The sequence below is a fragment of the Tenrec ecaudatus genome, chromosome 12 (assembly GCF_050624435.1).
Source record: "Tenrec ecaudatus isolate mTenEca1 chromosome 12, mTenEca1.hap1, whole genome shotgun sequence".
NCBI lineage: Eukaryota > Metazoa > Chordata > Mammalia > Afrosoricida > Tenrecidae > Tenrec > Tenrec ecaudatus.
In genome coordinates, this window is record NC_134541.1 from 116,870,518 (window position 1) to 116,888,839 (window position 18,322).

Here is an 18,322-nt window from a genome sequence, read left to right on the forward strand (position 1 = left end):
AATTGTATCTTAGAAGAATCTCTGAGGACATGAACAGAAACGATTTGAAGACACTAAGGCAGCCAGCAAACATGATATGTTTGTGGTCATCACCTATTAGAGATGGGTCCTCAAATTTAGGTCATTACCTATTAGAGGTATGTCCTCAAGTTTATTTTGTCTACCATTCCCTTTTCAGAAAAAAAATTAGTCAGCATCCCCTGGCAATAAAAAAACTTTTGTACTAAAGCCATAATCTAAGATAATGTATAGGTACCTGCTTTTGAGCCCCCTTAATTGACCCAGTGTCCCTGCTTCAGGGGGTAGTGTCACCACTGTGGGAAATAATGTATTAGAGAAATGTAAATCAAAACAACAATAAGATATGATCTCACCCGAGTATTCACAGCTAAGTAAAACAAACGAACAAACCGAAAACAATAAGTAATATGCACTGCTGGGGATGTAAAATGGTGCATCCACAGTGGGAATTTGCATGGCTCTTTCTTAAAACACTGGCAGTAGAAATATGATATGATCCAGCAATCCCGCTACTTGATATGAGGAGGTATGCCCCCAAAAGTACTTTTTCAAAGCGATGTATTTAACTTTCTTATTAAACAACATTATCGACAGCACCGGAGACACAGTGTGGGAATTGCACCTGACCTGATCCCACTACACCAAGGCAAAGCACTGGGGGAGTGCAGTGGAACAGCAAGGGAATGGAGTGGCAAGGTCCCCAGGGAATGCTGAAAGTGGACTTTGGGGCCAGGGCGTGGTACCCCAACAGACTGGACTGGAAAACGCTCCTAAGGGCCAGCAAATGATCCTTGAACGAATTACAAGCCTTTCTTTTGTGAAGTGTTTTGTTTTGTTCTGTGTTAGTGGTTTGTTTATGTTGTTTTATTGTCTGGTTGTATACTGTTGCTTTGTTTTCCTCTGTCTTGTTTTCGTGCATGTTAGTGTCTCCACAGGTCTGTCTGAATAGGACAGGCTGGATGAACTATCTGGAGGAAAAACAATAGGACAGCCAGTTCTGGGGGGACAGACAGATCCGGGTGGGGGAGGGGGAGGAGGATAAGGAAGCGGTGTTAATAAACACAGGGACAAGGGAACAACATGGGACCCAAAATGGTAGTGAGGGGGGAGTGACAGGCCTGAAGGGGAACGATCAAGGGTAAGGTTGCGTAGAGAAGAGGTATAGCTGTAGCCCAGGTGGGGACGGAGCATGGTGGTGGGGCAGGAGGAAAGTCAAGGGAGAGGGAGGAAGGAGCTGGGAGTCAAGGGGCATTTATGGAGGTCTAGGCAAAGATGTGTACATGCAAACATATATATGAGGATGGGGAAATAGATCTAATTGTCTACATTTATAGGTCTAATATTAAGGTGGCGGAAGGACCTTGGGCCTCTACTCAAGCACTCCCTCAATGCATGAATACTTTCGTTTATTAAATTGGTACTCTATGATGCTCACTCTCCCGACACAACTGCTGAAGCAAAGTGGGTGAACAAGTAAATGTGGTGAAGAAAGCTGATGGTGTCCGGCTATCAAAAGAGATAGTGACTGGGGTCTTAAAGGCTTGAAGATAAACAAGCGGCCATCTAGCTCAGAAGCAAAAAAGCCCACATGGAAGAAGCACACCAGCCAGTGCGATCACGAGGTGCCAAAGGGACCAGGTATAAGGCATCATGCAAAAAAAAAAAAAGAATATATGTATGTGTATATATATATGTATATATATATATATATATATATATACCACATTGAATGAAGGGGGAAGTGCAGAGTGGAGACCCAAGGCCCAAGTGTCGGCCAATGGAGATCCCCTCATAGAGGGGTTTAGGAGAGGAGATGGGTCAGTCAGGGTGCAAGGTAGTAACGACGAAGAGCACAGCTTTCCCCCAGATCCTGGATGCTTCCTCTCCCCAACTACCATGATCTGAATTCTACCTTGCAGGGCTGGATAGGGCAGAGGTTGTACACTGGTACATATGAGGGCTAGAGGCACAGGGAATCCAAGGTGGATGATACCTTCAGGACCAAGGGTGTGAGGGGCGAAGCTGGGAGAGTGTAGGGTGAGTGGGTTGGAAAGGGGGAACTGATTACAGGGATCCACATGTGACCTCCTCCTTGGGAGAGGGACGGCAGAGAAGGGGGGGAAGGGAGACTCCAGATAGAGCAAGATATGACAAAATAACGATGTATAAATTACAAAGGGCACATGAGGGAGGGGGAAGCGGGGAGGGAGGGGGAAAAAAGAGGACCTGATGCAAAGGGCTTAAGTGGAGAGCAAATGCTTTGAGAATGATTGGGGCAGGGAATGTATGGATGTGCTTTATACAATTGATGTATGTATATGTATGGATTGTGAAAAGAGTTGTATGAGCCCCTAATAAAACGTTTAAAACAAACAAAAAAAACAACACTATCACCTTCAAAATACTCTCCATTACAATGAATAAACTTGTCAAATCTGTGATTCCATTCTTGGAAATATTTTTCAAACTCATGTTTGGATGGTTGCCAGCACCTCCCTTGTTTTTTTCATCACCTCTTCTACTTCACCAAATCACAATCTTTCATATCTTTTCAATTTGCAGAAACAAGAAGTCCCACAAAACGAAGTCAGGTGAGTAAGGTGTGTGGGGCAAGAGAGGCATTCTGGGTTTTTGCCCAAAACTGGCACACTGATGGCTGCATGAACAGGTGCATTGTCATGGTGGCAAAACCATTCTCCCATCTGCTACAAATCAGACCTTTATTTGTTGCACATTGTTACACAATCTTTTCAGAACCTTTAATAGAAAGCATGATCAACAGTCTGACCTGGTGGAACAAACTCCAAATGCACCGTGAGGCGACATTTTCACTCATTTGGGAAGTTGACTGATGTCCAGAATTAGTTTGTCACAAGTTGACATTTCACTTTTTTTGAAATGAAAAATCCACTCATGCACTTGAGTTTTTCTCATAGCATTGTCCTTGTAAGCTGTGTTCAACATCACAGCAGTTTCTGTGGCATTTTCCACAAGTAGGAAAAAAAAATTCACAGCTGTTCTCTTAAATCAGCCATCACATTGAAAAAGAGGTTTGAGCAAAACTACTGTCATGAAAAAATTCACTGTTACCAGAGAGAACCTTCCCAAGAGATGCCACTGGGTGTACTACTCTGAGGGAGTTGCTTGATGCTTACCAAGCAGGGAAAAATGCATAGTACGAAAGCTCCACTCTACCCAGCACAGTTCTGGGAGTGTGTGTGTGTGTGTTACCCCTTCATATATCCTAGAAAGATAAGAGCCCTGATATGAATAGGTATATACACACCCATGTTCATCACACCACTATACTTATAGCAAAAAGATGGAAACCACTTGAATGCCCATAAGTGGAAGAATGGATAATCCACAAGTGGAAGAATGGATAAACAAATTAAGGCACACACACATAAAGATTGCCATGCAACTAAGAAAATAATGGTACATCTGCCAAATACCCATAGACATGGATGGACCTAGAGAACATTATGCTGAATGAAATAAGTGAGTCAATAAAGGACATGCATTGTCTGAGACCACTATCGTAGAAAAGAAAATGTTTTCACTAATAGAAATATTCTTTTGGTAGTTCCGAGGAATGGGGAGGAAGGGGATAGATTACTGGCTAGAGAGTAGACAGGCACGAACTTGGGTGAAGGGGATACACAATCAGCGGGAGGACAGAAAAACAAATAATGGAGGAGCGAGAGACACTGAGCGGCGTGCAAGGGCTAAAGGCAAGAGGATGAAGTGCTTTACACACAATCCTGCAAAAAGTGATCCACGGGCAAAGGTATGCGTAGACATGAAGGCGGAGCAAGTGTGGGAAGGGGAGCGAAAGAATTCCTAAGAATATACTTATAGTTTTGACAGAGGATATTTCCTTTGCTGGCAAAATATCCATGAATGTGGTCGAGTGCACAGGTGACTTATGAAAATTTACCTTGAGGGAATGAGTTGCTAGGCCCGAGCTCAGGACCAGCCAGATGGAATAGCAGAGTCCACAATGTTCTACATCCTACTCTGCTGAGTGGTGTCTGTGGTCTTAACAGATCACGAGGGGCCATCTAAGGCGCAACTATTGGTCTCTCCTTCTCTGGAGGAAATAAGAGTGAATAAGTCAAAGAGGCATGGACAAAATGAGTCCAATGGAATTATGGATCACAAGACAATCCGTCTCTACAATCCTGAGACAAAAATAACTCAAGAGGTGCCTACTACCACTACCAACTTTTCTGAAAGAGATCCCACTAGAAGGCCCTGGATAGAGTGGGAGAAAATGTGGAACAAAAGCCCCAAGTCATAAGACGAGGCTTACTCCTCAGATAGAGATTGAGGGGCCTCCTAAGACTATATGACCCTTAGTCACTTTCCAGACCTGGAAATGGGCTCACTTCCCTAACTTAAATCTCAGTCCAAGAATAGACAGTTCTGTAAGGAGGATAATAATAATAGTGAGATACCCACATCTTAGAATAATTACTTGTTTTAGATTAAAAGGGTAGCTTTTACTCATGGAAAACTTCAGAATGATTAGGAAAGAAAGAAGAATGTAAACGTAAAACAAAATAAAATATTATGCTAAAATGTACAAAGATCTCGAGTTAGAAATACAGTCAGTATTTCTCCAGAAATTAACAGCTTATCAATGGAAATGTTTCAACAAACTGGTGCAGCGCTGGAAGCACTCAGCATGCCAAGAAATTTGGAAGACAGCTACCTGACCAACCTACTGGAAGAGATTCCTATTTGTGCCCATTCTAGACAAAGGTGACCCAACAGAACGTAGTAATTATTAAAAAACAAAACCTAGAACAAGTGTTACCACATGGTTTAAAATCAGGAAAGGTGTATGTCAGGGCTGCATTCTCTCAGCATACTCACTCAGTCTGTATGTTGAGCAAATCATCAGAGAAGCTAGACCATGTGAAGAGGAACGTGGCATTAGGGTGAGAGAAAGGTTATTAACATCATGTGACACGCAGGTGACACAATCTTCCCTGGTGAAAGTGAGGAGGACTTATAGCACTTACTGAAGAAGAAGATGATCAAGGATTGCCCCTTCAATATGGATTACAACTAACTGTAAAGAAAACCAAAATCCTCACAACTGGACCAACAGGTAACATCAGGGTAAACAGAGAAAGGATGGAAGTTGTCAAGGATTTTGAATTGCTTGGCTCCACAATCACTACTTGTGGCGGCAGCAGTCAAGAGATCCAACAATCTGCTGCACGAGATCTCTGTAAAGTGTTGAGGAGCAAGCGTGTCACTTTGAGGACTAAGGTTCATGTGACTCAAGACATGGTATTTCAATTACCTTATAAATATGTGAAAGTTGGACATTAGAATTGATGCTTTCCAATTGTGGCGCTGACAAAGAATATTAGACTGCGAAAAGAATAAACAGATCTGTCTTGGGAGTGGTACAGCCAGAGTGCTTCTCAGAAGTGAAAATGGCAAGATTTCACCTCATGAATTTTGGACATGGTACAAGTCCCTAGAAAAAGACATCATCATGCTTGGTAAAGTAGAGGGACAGTGAAGAAGAGGAAGATCCTTGATGAGATGGATTGACACTGGTTATAACAAGGAGCACAATATTGCAATCGTGAGAACCGTGCAAGACAGGTAAGTGTTTTTGTTCTGTTGTACATAGGATTACTATGAGCGAGAGCCAATCTGATAGCACCTAACAAAGATAATCACTACTATCACATGCCAGTGAACTTTGCTGAAGATAGTTCAAACTCTGTTACAGCAGCACATCAATAGGGTACTGCCAAAAATTCGAGCCCGATTCCGAAGATTTGGAAGGAGTGATATCATTTCTGACATCAGATGGATTTTGTCTGAAAACAGAGAATACCAGAAATATGTTTACTCGTGTTTTATTGTCTATGCAAAGGCATTCAACTGCATGAACAGAACAAACTATGGTTAACATTGTTAAGGATAGAATTCCAGAACACTTGTGCTCATGTGGAACCTGTACATAGAACAACAGGACAAAGGAACATAGAACAAGAAAACATAGAACAATACTGCATGGCTTAAAATCAACGTGTGTATCAATGTTGTACCCTTTCATCACACTTTATCTGTTGGCTAAGCAAATACTCTGAAAAGCTAGAATTTATGGGAAAGATGTAGCATTAAGACTGTAGGAAGGCTCATTAACTACCTGAAATGTACAGATGACACAACTTGGTTGCTGAAAGCCATGAGGATTTGAAGCACTTCCTGATGAAGACAGGTAATTTCAAGATGGATAACAACTCAATACAAAGAAAAAAACAACAACACTGGATTAACAAACAACATCATGATTAACTTAGAAAGGAATGATGTTTTCAAGAATTTCACTTTACTAAGATTCACAACCAGTGTTCATGGAAGCAGCAGTCAAGAATTGCGCAAATCTACTGCAAAAGACCTCTTTAAAGTGTTAAAGAGGGAAGATATTATTTGGGGGAATAAGACATGCCTGATCCAAGCTATGCTTTCTCAGTTATCTCATATACATGTGAAAACTAGGCGATGAAGAAGGAAGATGAGAACTGGTGTATTTGAATTTTGGCAAAGAATACTGAAAAGACCATGGACTGCCAGAAGAACAAACAAATCTGTCCTGAAGGAAGTACAACCAGAATGCTCCTTAGACAAGAGGATGGCATGACTCATCTTGGGCAATTTATTAGGAGGGACTTGGAAAGGATAATGCTTGGTAAAGCCACTGTAAGAGTCTGCCCCCTGAACAGGACACTGACCCACTAAGAAGAGGGTATTGTTTATATCTCCAAAGGGAAAGAGGGACCAGATTTCAACCCGGTGCTCTAAGACGTGAATGCAACATACTGGCACGAAGCAGGGAACCAGTAGAGATGTCTGAGGAGCTGGCCCCAATTCTAACTACATGGACAGCCCCCCTCCCCTCCGTGCAGCAGAAGAATTCACTTCAGAGGACAGCACTAACACTACAGCTATGGTAGAGGGACATGTCTGATCAGAGCACACAGGAGCAAATGAAGGGAGAGGAAGAGAGAGTGGGACACATCTTAGCGCACCCAGCCCAGAGGATGATATTCCCACTCAGAGCAGCCAAAGCACAGAGAGGGCCATAGGGCCAGACCCACTACAAGACACGTCAACCTTCACTGACCCATAGCACTATGGGGGAGAACACTGGAGACATAGTGCGAGAATTATGCCCATCTGACTTCATCACACTGAGGCGAAACACTAAGTGCGTGCAATAGAACAGCAGGGGTACAGAGCAACAAAGTCCCCAGGGAACACCAAAAATAGACTTTGGGGCCAGGGCATGGGACCCCAGAAAATATTCCTAAAAGTCAACAAATAGATCTTGAACTATTTATAGGCTATTCTTTTTGTTGTTGTTGTCATTTCTTTCTGTTGTTGTTATTTTGTTTTCTTTTGTTGCTTTGTTTTGTCCTGTCTTGTTTTTTTGTGCATATTATTATCTCTGTAGGTCTATCTAGATAAGCTGGTGGGATAAGCAATCTGGAGGAGAAAACAATGGGACCGATGGTACAAGGGAGACATGGGAGAGGCAGAGATGAGGGAAAGGAAGTGGGTGTTAACAAACCCAGGGACAAGGGAACAGCAAGTGATCCAAAATCAGTGGCGAGGAGGGTGTAGGAGGCCTGGTAGGGCTTGATCAAGGGCAATGTAACCAAGATGAATTCCTGAAACCCAAATGAAGGCTGAACATGATAGTGGGACAAGAGGACAGTAAAAGGAAATAGAGGAAAAAATTAGGAGGCAAAGGGCATTTATAGAGGTCTAAATACAGGCATGTGCATATGTAAATAAATTTATATATGACGATGGGGAAATAGATCCATGTGCATATAGTTATAGGTTTAGTATTAAGGTAGCAGATGGACACTGGGCCTCTACTCAAGTACTCCCTCAATGCAAGGACACTTTGTTCTATTAACCTGCCATTCCATGATGCTCACCTTTCTGACATGATGGCTGAAGACAAAGTGGGTGCATAAGCAAATGTGTTGAAGAAAGCTCATGGTACCAGCTATCAAAAGATTTAGCATGTGGGGACTTAAAGGCTTGCAGATAAACAAGCGGCCATCTAGCTGAGAAGCAACAAAGCCCACATGGAAGAAGCACACCAGTCTGTGTGATCACGAGGTATCGATAGAATCAGGTATCAGGCATCAAAGAACAAAAAATCATCATTTTGAAAAAGTGGGAGTGAGAAGTGTAGACCCAAAGCCCATCTTTAGGCAATTGGACAACCCCTTACAAAAGGGTTGTGGGGAGGTGAGGAGCCAGTCAGGGTGCAGTATAGCATTGATGAGCTATAGTTCCTCTAGTTCTTCCTCACCCTGCCCCCCACTCCCATGATCCCAGTTCTACCTTACAAGCCAGCTAGATTAGATGATGTACACTGGGTACAGATCAGAGCTGGAAACACAGGGAATCCAGGACAGATAACCCCCTCAGGACCAGATGATTCTGCTTCATGCCCCAGTTTAGAACCACAAAGGGGCGAAGAATAATCTTAGCAGCAAACTGAGAGGAAAAAAAGCAAAAAGAACAATACCTCCAAGTCCATTTCAGATGGTCTGGCTTCTCTGTTCTCCATTTCTATCTCCTGCTGTATCATCACATTAATTTGTTCTTCTGGACTCATTGGTCGGCTTTCTGGAAATTCTAAAGATGCCACCATCTCCTTGATATGTGGGCAGGTTGAGATGCATACCAACGGGGTCCTGCAATATAGACACAGCTCTGCCCTTAGCGCCTGCTTCTACATGGAGGTGTCATGTGGTCAAGCCTGCTTTCTTGAACCTGACAACTATCACTCAGCGTCATTTAATGGCGGGTGTGCCTACGTCACCGATGGTCCCTAATCACTGAGCATGTCATGTCTATGTTAGCACTGGTTTTGTTGAGTTGTTGAATTTTATTTAGTATCTAAAAAGACTTAGATTGGCCAAAAGCAAATGGGTAACCTGATGCTAAACATGCAAATAAGAAAAGCAGAAAGAAGAAATGAAGAGTCAGGAAGAAAATGTAGGCCAAAAGGAGGTTCTGCCAGTGGGGAGAAGCTGTTCTAACTTCCTGTCATTCAAGGCTTTCTGGAGATTACACTGGACCATGGGGATCACGAACTTGAAAAACAAAGCCCCAATTAAGTCATTCCAGCCCCAAGCACGTTTTTATCACTATCACAAACCCCAATTAAGGAGCATTGAAGAACAAAATAGCTGGGTGCCCAAAATGTTTTTACGTGCATGGCACAAAGTTGGGAGTGTGGGCTTTGGAATCAGATCAACATATGCTCCATGCTCTTAACTCCAAGACTTGTGACTCCACAATGCTGGACTATTTGTGTGCCCCATCGCTACAGCTTTGGGTTCAGTAGGTCAATGGTGGGGCCAAGAATCAGCATTTCTAACAAGTTCCCATATGCTGATGCTGTGGTGCCACCTTGCTCTAGGAGACCGAGTGGTACACTGGTTAAGTGCTTGCTGCTAACCAAAAGTTGAGGGATTCAAACCCACCAGCTTCTCTGCAGGACTGCAGGCTTGGAAACCCCAAGGTCCCCATGAGCTGCACTCAACGTGAAAGCCCTGGGTTTACTGAGCTTCTCCTCTTCCCACTTAGGACACTATGAATGTTCAATGAGCAATTTGTCGTAACCCAGTATTGGCTGGCATTCAGGAAAAAAACGTATCTATTATCTCTCTCTCTCTCTGCTCCCATTTTTCCTACTATTCTATTCTTTGTGTCTTGTTTATCTTTATAATCCCAACTTTAAGACAGTGCCTAGACATAATAGTTTCATCAATTTTGATAGGGAATAAATAAAAAAATAAATCTGGATTAAGGGATGGTGGGGAAAAACACGAGTCACTGCATATCTGGGTGTACTTTGGAGTCTGGAAATAGCACTGGGAATGATGGAAGACTTTTTTCAGGAAATTACAACCTTGGGCTGGTGCAGTCACACATTCCCCATTCCCAGAGCAACACTTTACCTGGTGGCTTCGTCTCTCTCTTTGAAGGCAAACTTCATTTTCTTCTTGTAGGGCTCTACGGAAATGTTAGGAGCTTAAATAGTAGAGAGGAGACATCAATGAGGACACAGTGGGTTGAGGCATCTTCTGACCATATGGCTGTGACCCCTTAGAGCAGCCCCAAAGCACATCAAGGCTTTTGGGTGGACACAACATAACATAGTGGGATGAGGCTGGCTGGATGGACTCTGGTCTCACCTGCATCAGATTGAACTGCATGACCTTGACAAAGTGACAGCTTTCCCAACTGTGAAATGGGCTGGGTACGCCTCGGTTTATTCATTTGACAAATATGGCACACTCAATTTACTCACTAATGCTGTGTGCTCTATTTTCTAACATCATTTGTATTATTATTCAATATTTCCTTTAAGTAGATGTGGACTTATAAAACTTAACATGTTGATTTTAAATACGTTTTTATCATTAACACAGGCCAAAAAAAATCAGTTTCATTTACAACAGCCATAACTATTTCTAATTAAAAACCACTTAACAATCAATAGAAGGTCATTGGAAAAATCAGTTCAATCCATTGTATACAATTATATATTTTAGATAAATGCTACTTGCTAAGATGTCTTCTTGTTATTGAGATTAGGTAACATCCTGTCCATTCTGATTCATATTGATCCCACATACAATACAACCCCTGCCCAGTTCGATGCCATTGCCACAGTCACGGCCAGGTTTGAACCACTGGGTCAATCCATCTTACTGAGAGTCTTCTGCTTTTTGTGAACCCTCTACTTTATCAGGCTTGGTGTCCTTTTCAGAAGCTGGTCTCTCCTGATAACATGTCCAAGGTACGTGAGACAACATTGCCATCACTCTTTCTAGGAAGCATTCCGGCTACACTTTCAGGAAATCTCCAGACCTTTCTTCCAAAGTGTGTCTGAGTGGGTTCAAACCGCCAACCTTTAGGTTAGCAGTTGAGTACTTCACTGTTTGTGCCAACCAGGTATACCAGTAGATGATAAACGTTCATAGATGTTAGCCATTATAATCATTCCCATTTCGCAGATAGAGAGACTAAGACTTTACAAGCCTGTTCAAAGCCAACCGCAATAAGAGGAGAGCTGCTATTAGAACCCAGGACCATAAATCTCATTCTGTTCTCAAATACCTGGTAACAGCCTGTGAAGACCCCTTTCCCTGGGGATATTGAGGGCCACTGGCTGGTAGAACGTGGGCAAGTTCTTCAGCTTCAGGTCCTGGGCCATCAAGGAGTAGTTGTTGCCAATGGAGTCACTGGGCCCGCGGTGGTGATGCTGCTCTTTGAAGGGGACAGCCAGAGTCCACGACGTACGTTGCATAAGGGGGGGATAGAAGCTGTGTGACATGACAGTCTAGAAAGAATGAACCGTAGAGGACACAGGATGAGACTTCCCCCAAGGAGCCTGGCGTCAGTGGGGCCTGGGTTCTGCTTACAGTGGAACTCGAGTTCCCTGTGCCTTACAGCGTTTCCACCATGAGATTACTTTCTGAGTGGGTCTCAATTCTATTTCTCTATTGATTTCAGTTGGCCAGTATTCCATACAATAAGTCCCTCAGTTAGATCATTTATGCCTGTTGCCTTTATTCCTTACATTTAAAACCCAGTTACTCCAAAGTCAATCCCGTGTGTGTCAGAGTGCAGGTGTACTCTGCACGATTTCTCAACAGCTGAGCTTGGGGTACGAGACTGCCAGGTTTTTCTGTCAAGGCACCCTGGGGAGGGGATGTTCAGAGTGAGGAATTAACTCAACTTTCTGCTAAGCAGCTGGGCATGATTTGTTTGCACTGCCCAAGGATGCGATTCCTTAAAGGGGAGACTCTACGGTAGACAATCTCCCTCCTTTTACAAAGAAAGATACAAAGGTCGAGAGTTTAAATCATACAGCAAGCAAGTAGGGAAGGCCAGATGCTAACTGCTTTCTCCCAGACCTCTTCCGACCGTCGAGATTGCCAAAGCCCCCAAACCCATTTCTCAAGTCTAACCGTTTGCTCCACCACTGAACAGCTAGAGTAGCAGAATGGTGTTCTTCATTTGTCACCCTTACTAGGAGAGTGGCAGTCAGATACACATACCTGATAGAGTTCAGACGGTGCCTCATTTGTGGAAGCTGGCAGTGGGGGCAGCTCTGGCCGCTTCTGCGAATGGCTCATGTGGTGGATTGAGTTATCTCTGGTGGTCTATGGAAAAAGGGGCTGAAGTCACTCTTCAGGAATTAGGGACGCTGTCCAAGCCTCTGAGAGTAGGGTGAGAAGTAAAGCGATTTCAGAAACAGTTACTTCCATTAATCACCTTCCGCACACACTCTGGTCTTGTTTTGTTTGTTCGTCCTTCATTTCTTTCTCCGCCAGCATTTCCCCCTTGAGTTCCCCTTTGTGAGCAACGTTGGAGATTTCTCCCCTATTTTCCCCAGGAAGAGCCTGATTTTCAAGGGGATTCTCAGTTATTCTACCTTGGATTTTTCTTATAGGGGCTGACTTTGAGGGGAAATAATTGTAAAACTCTCATTCATTTCACACATGCAAAGTTCCAAATAAAAGTTGATCATACAGTAGTATTGAGATTTATATGTGCTTAACACACAAGCAACTCTGCACTTCCTCTGAAAAGAACAATATGATTCAAACATTGTGGGTATCTGCGTGCATCTTTCTTTTCTACTCAGGGAGCACATGCTGGGGAGTAGAGCTCAGGCAGGAGGTGTAAACATGCCTCTCCCAGTCCCTCTAACACTTAAGAGGCTTTCCTGGGATAAGCACCTTGCAGAGCTGAAAGTGACTGTAGAACTTAACTATACTATTTGCATTTTTCTCTTCTGGTCACTTGGTGCACGACGACTATGTCCCCAAGGGATGAGACGGAGAACTGAAATTTGTTCCATGATTGGACTAAATTCCTGTGGTCTTGGTTCTGATTCATACCGACTCAATGAACAACAGAACAAAATGCTGCCCGGTTCTACAACATCCTCACAATTGTTACATTTGAGCCCATTGTTGCAGACACTGCACTCATTTGTCTCGTCCAGGGCCTTCCCCTTTTCGTTGCCCCTCCACTTTACCAAGCATGATGACCTTTTCCAGGGACTGGTCTTTCCTGATAACGTGCCCAAAGTACGTGAGATAAAGTCTCACCATCCTCACTCCCAAGGAGCACTCTGGCTGTACTTCTCCCAAGACAGATGTTTGTTCTTCTGACAGTCTGAAAATGCTTCATTATTTTCTTCAGTTTTCCTTATTCACTGTGCAACTTTCACATGAATATGAGATTATTATACATACCACGACTTGGGTCAGGCACACTTCAATCCTCAAAGCGACATAATTGTTCTTCAACACTTTACAAAGGTTTTGTACATCAGATGCCCAATGCAATATGTCCTTTGATTTCTTGACTGCTACTTCCATGAGCATTGACTGTGGATACAAGTAAGAGGTGATCTTTGCCCACTGCAATCTATTCTGTTTACCGTTTGCCCAGTTATGAGGATTTTGGTTTTCTTTACATTGAGTTGCAATCTGTACTGAAAGCGATAGTCTTTGATCTTCATCAGCAAGCACTTCAAGTACTTTCAGCAAGCAAGGTTGTGTTGTCTACATATTCCAGGTGTATATCCCTCCAATTTCTTCTTCACATAATCCAGTTTTTCTGTTATCTGTCCAGCAGACAGATTGAATCTCACTCAATCATTGCCACTCAGTCTATGCCAACTCATAGTGACCCTATAGACAGGGTAGACCTGCCCCTGTGAGTGTCTGAGACTAACTCTTTATAGGAGTAGAAAGGCCCATCTTTCTCCTGATGAGTGGCTGGTGGTTTCCAACTGCTGACCTTGCAGTTGCTGTATGCATAATCACTATGCCACTAGGGCTCCTTTGGTAAAATAGCAGGGCAGTGAAAGAAAGCAAAGCCCTCCACAAGATGAATTGATACAGCGGCTTCAACAATGGGCTCACACATAACAATTGTGAGAATGTTGTAGGACCAGTTTTCTTTACATTGAATTGTAATCCATCCGGAAGGCTGCAATCCTTGATCTTCATCTGCAAGTGCTTCAAGTCCTCCTCGCTGTCTGCAAGGAAGGTGGTGTTATCTGCACACAACAGGCTGTTATTAAGCTTTTCCCCCATCCCAGTGCCACATCCTTCTTCATATAACCCAGCTTCTCTGATTAATTGCTGAGCATACAGATTGAATAAGTACAATGCAATGATACAACCCTGATGTACACCTTCCCTGATTTAAAATCATGAGACGTCCCCTTGTTCCGATTATACAACTAACTACCTCTTAATTTATGTACAAATGACACATGAGCACAATGAGGTGTTCTGGAATTCCTGTTCTTCTCAGTGATATCCATAGTTTATCATCCACACAGTTGAATACTTTTTCATTGTCCGTAAAACACAATAAATATCTGTCTCTGCGTTTAGCCAAGATCCATCTGACATCAGCAAAGATGTTCCTCATTCCACGTCCTCATCTGAACTATGCTTAAATTTCTGGCAGCTCCTCGTCAATGTACTACTGCAACCATTGATGATCTTTAGAAAAATCTTACTGGCATGTGATATTAATGATAGAGAATTTCCTCATTCAACTTGGCCACCTTTCTTCCTGTCATTTGGGTAGGTACATGTCTTCCAAGTTTCCTGACATAGATGAGTGAGTGCTCCCAGTGCTTCATCAGCCTGGTGACGTGTTTCAATGGGCATTCATTCAGTTGCTGGAATCTTGTTTTTCACTCATGCCTTCAGTGAAGCTGGGACTTGTTCGTTTGGTATCATTGGTTCATAATCATATGACTCTTGAAATGAAAGAGTATCTCCCAGTTCTTTTTGTTACACTGACTCTGTGTAACAGAGTCCTTGTTATCGTTTGATAATAAACAGTCTCCATTAGCTTTTGATACTTCCTGCATCAGCCAATATTTTACCCATCGAGTTTTTCAACACTCCGTGGGCTGGGCTTGTTGAGGGGTGATACTGAATGATTCTTTAAAGACAGGTTGGGGGAATTTCAAGGATCATGTTGGCACTCCAAATTTTTCACTGCAGGCAATAACTTTGGACTTGTTCTATTTCCTACATTAGAGCCCATTTTTGCACCCATTGTACCAGTCTATTGTGTTGCTCCAGTCTACTTCTGAGCTTCAGATACATCCTCCTAGTACTTGGGACACTTGGTTCATGAATAGGTCTGGTTCAGTCAGCCCCCCATCCCCACCCCACTTCCAGTCTCTTCGTGGGCATGGCAGCCTGTCTCTCCCTTCTTCTGTCTGGACCTACAGTCTCTGAGGTATGGAGGATTCATGGTTTACTATTTCACTTTACTTGTCTTTTCTGCCAAGATCCCAGGTTCTTTGCTTTTCTTCTATTTTGATTTTCTCCATATTTGTTGTTGAGGGATAGTGTCATGCATGTGTCCAGATGGCCATCCTGACCCAAAAGCTTGACATTGTTTGATTTCTTGACTGATGCTTCCATGAGCATTAATTGCAAGTCTAAGTAAGACAAAATCTGTCACAGGTTCAATCTTTTCCCCATTTATCATGTTATTGGCCCAAATTGTGGAAATTTTGGTGTTCTTTACATTGAATTGCAATCCATACTCAAGGTTACAGCCTTTGATTTTCATCAGCAAGTGATAAAAGTCTCTCCCATTCAGCAACCAAAGTTGTGTCACCTGCATAGGATACGCTATTAATAAGCATTTCTCCTATCCTGAGGCAAGGTTCTTTTCCATATAGTACAATTGTTCAGATTATTTGCTCAGCATATTGATACAACCCTGACACACACCTTCCTGGATTTTAAACCATGAAGAATTCTCTTGCTCTCTTCTAACTTCCTCTTGATCTATATACAGTTTCTGAATGAGCAGTGAAGTGTTCGGGAATTCCCAGTTTTTAGCAATGATATTCATAGTTTGCTATGATCCCCACAGTTGACTAAGCCTTTGCTAAGTCAATGAAACCCAAGTAAACATCTGGCTGGTATTCTCTACTTTCAAACAAAATCTGTTATCAGCAGTGGTATCCCTTATCCCATGTCCTCTTCTGAATCCATTTTGAATTTTTGGTGGTTTGGTGGTGTTAGTGGGTTCTGACTAGTAGCATCCCTAGGTACAACAGAATGAAACACTGGACAGTCCTGTACCATCCTCATGATTTTTTTCTATGCTTGAGCTCATTTATCAGGCAATGTGTCAATCCACTGTGCTGAAGTCTTCCTCTTTTTTGCTGCCACTACTTTGTTAAGCATAATGTCCTTCTCTAGGAACTGGTCTCTCCTGACAACTATCCAAAGTACGTGAAGCAAGTGTTTGGTAGTTCACCCATGATCTTTTTGTTTTCAAGTTAACGTTTACTTCACTGTATCCTCTTTCTGCTCTTGATCTCAAGTTCAGGGATCTGAGAGTTTGTAACCTTTAAGAGCCTCTTCTTTCATAGTAACTCTACTGAAGTTATTATAAATCTGCACCAATGAACAAAAATGAAAAATCCAGCATCCAAAATGGGCCATCCAAAATGGGTACCTGGCCATCCAAAATGGGTACCATATCATCCCAGGAAGACTTTAGCAGCAGTATTTCAGGATCATGAAGTCTTCCAGAAATTATTTCAGAATCTCAGAGATAAGGCATATAATGGAATATAAGAACTGTCTGTAGTTTGCCTTTAATTGTTTGTCAGTCTAACTGGTCTTATTCTACATGTAGATTGCATGAGGACTTAGATTAATTGAGGTGAGGCTTTCCTATGTAGTGGTCTGACATGAAAGTGCATCCTGAGTTCTGAGAAATTCACTTTTTTTTTAAATGTCAACTGGTTGAAGGTTTCCAGAGGGATCAACAGCTTCACATCCAACAATCCAGACACATTTTGTTTCAGCTCATCCATGGCAATCCCCTCCTTATGTCATGATGGAACCCCCTTCCCCCTGTGCTTCCTGGTTCCACGCCTCCTTCCTAACCCTTCTGCATGCTTTCCCTGGGCAAATGCTACCTTTAAAAACATCTTAAGTGGTGGATAATTCTAACACCCCAGGGTGAGTTCAGTTCTAGACATCATGGTGACTAAGAGGGTTCCTCCTGTAGTTTGTCTTTAGAACAAAAGAGGGTTTGCTTCTTTCCCTTGATGTACCTTTTAACTGTTTCAATTAAGAATCTTCATTAAAACAGCAACAAGCAAATGCCACAAAATTCAGACACCTTGAGTCAATTACAGTAAAGGTGGGAATAATTAGTTAAACCAAAGAAACCTGACCTGCTGTCAAGAAAGATGTTATATAACTCTGGAAGTATCTTGGTATGTGTGATTCTGTTCAGAAGAGGGTAAGGGGCCTGGAAGCCAAAAGGAAATTAACTCCTTCCACCAAAAAGAAGTGGACAACTTGTAACGTGGGGCTGATTCTAGGCCCTGGCTAAAGAGCAGGTCATGTGCCACAAGCCTGACCAATCAGCAAACCCCATCCTCCTAGACACAGCCAATGGCAGAGGAATAGGCACGTGAGCCCAACCAGGATGCTTAGCCTTTCCTGACACATTTGCAAGAACTATTGAGAAAGAGGCACTTTCCTTTCATTTGGGTCTCTGATGACGAACTAGATGACTAGAACTAACACAGTCATCTTTGTCCTTTGTGGGGAAAAGCCTTCAGAATACATCCAACATTGAAGGAAGCAGAATTACCTGAAGGAGAAAAACAGACTCCCAGTGGTATCAGCTGGGCCTCTGAACTCAACCTGGACTTTTTGGCTATCTAAGCTCAGGGTCCCTCCTGAATTTGAGTCCGTTCAGACTGTCATTTTGTTCTTTAAAATTCTATAATGTTCAAGATCCATACCTCGCCCTATGTACAAATATGAACTCAAGATGAATCAAAGACAGAAATGTAAATCCCAGGGCTATAAAGATCATCAATGAGGAAAAGGGGACAAACTTAGGGGCTCTATTGCAGGGCATGCACATACTATGAAATATAAAACACACAAAAAATAGATGACTGGGACCTACTGAAAATAAGATGCTTATGTACATCATAAACTTCATCAAAAGAGTGAAAAGAGAGTTCACAGACTGGGAAAGCAGTCTTTAGCAATGACACAATGGACAAGGGACTAATCTCTAAAATCTTTAGAATACTATAAGACTCAAATAATGTGGTGGTTTGTCTGTCTAAAGCTTGTGATCCATTTAGTACTTGTACTTATTTGTACCTCTTAAAAACCACTTTTTC

At 42.6% G+C, this 18,322-nt stretch overlaps 1 protein-coding gene across 1 annotated transcript in view; it reads right to left on the minus strand.

Annotated features, from left to right (window-relative positions):
• Positions 1-18,322, minus strand: part of DNAH3 (dynein axonemal heavy chain 3) — a 226,805-nt gene that overhangs the window by 196,813 nt on the left and 11,670 nt on the right. The window contains exons 3-6 of the mRNA XM_075528109.1: positions 12,156-12,260; positions 11,212-11,434; positions 10,047-10,119; positions 8,606-8,774 (exon numbers count right to left, since the gene is read on the minus strand). Of these exons, the coding sequence (XP_075384224.1) occupies positions 8,606-8,774; positions 10,047-10,119; positions 11,212-11,434; positions 12,156-12,260 (570 nt within the window). The remainder of the gene's footprint in view (positions 1-8,605; positions 8,775-10,046; positions 10,120-11,211; positions 11,435-12,155; positions 12,261-18,322) is intronic.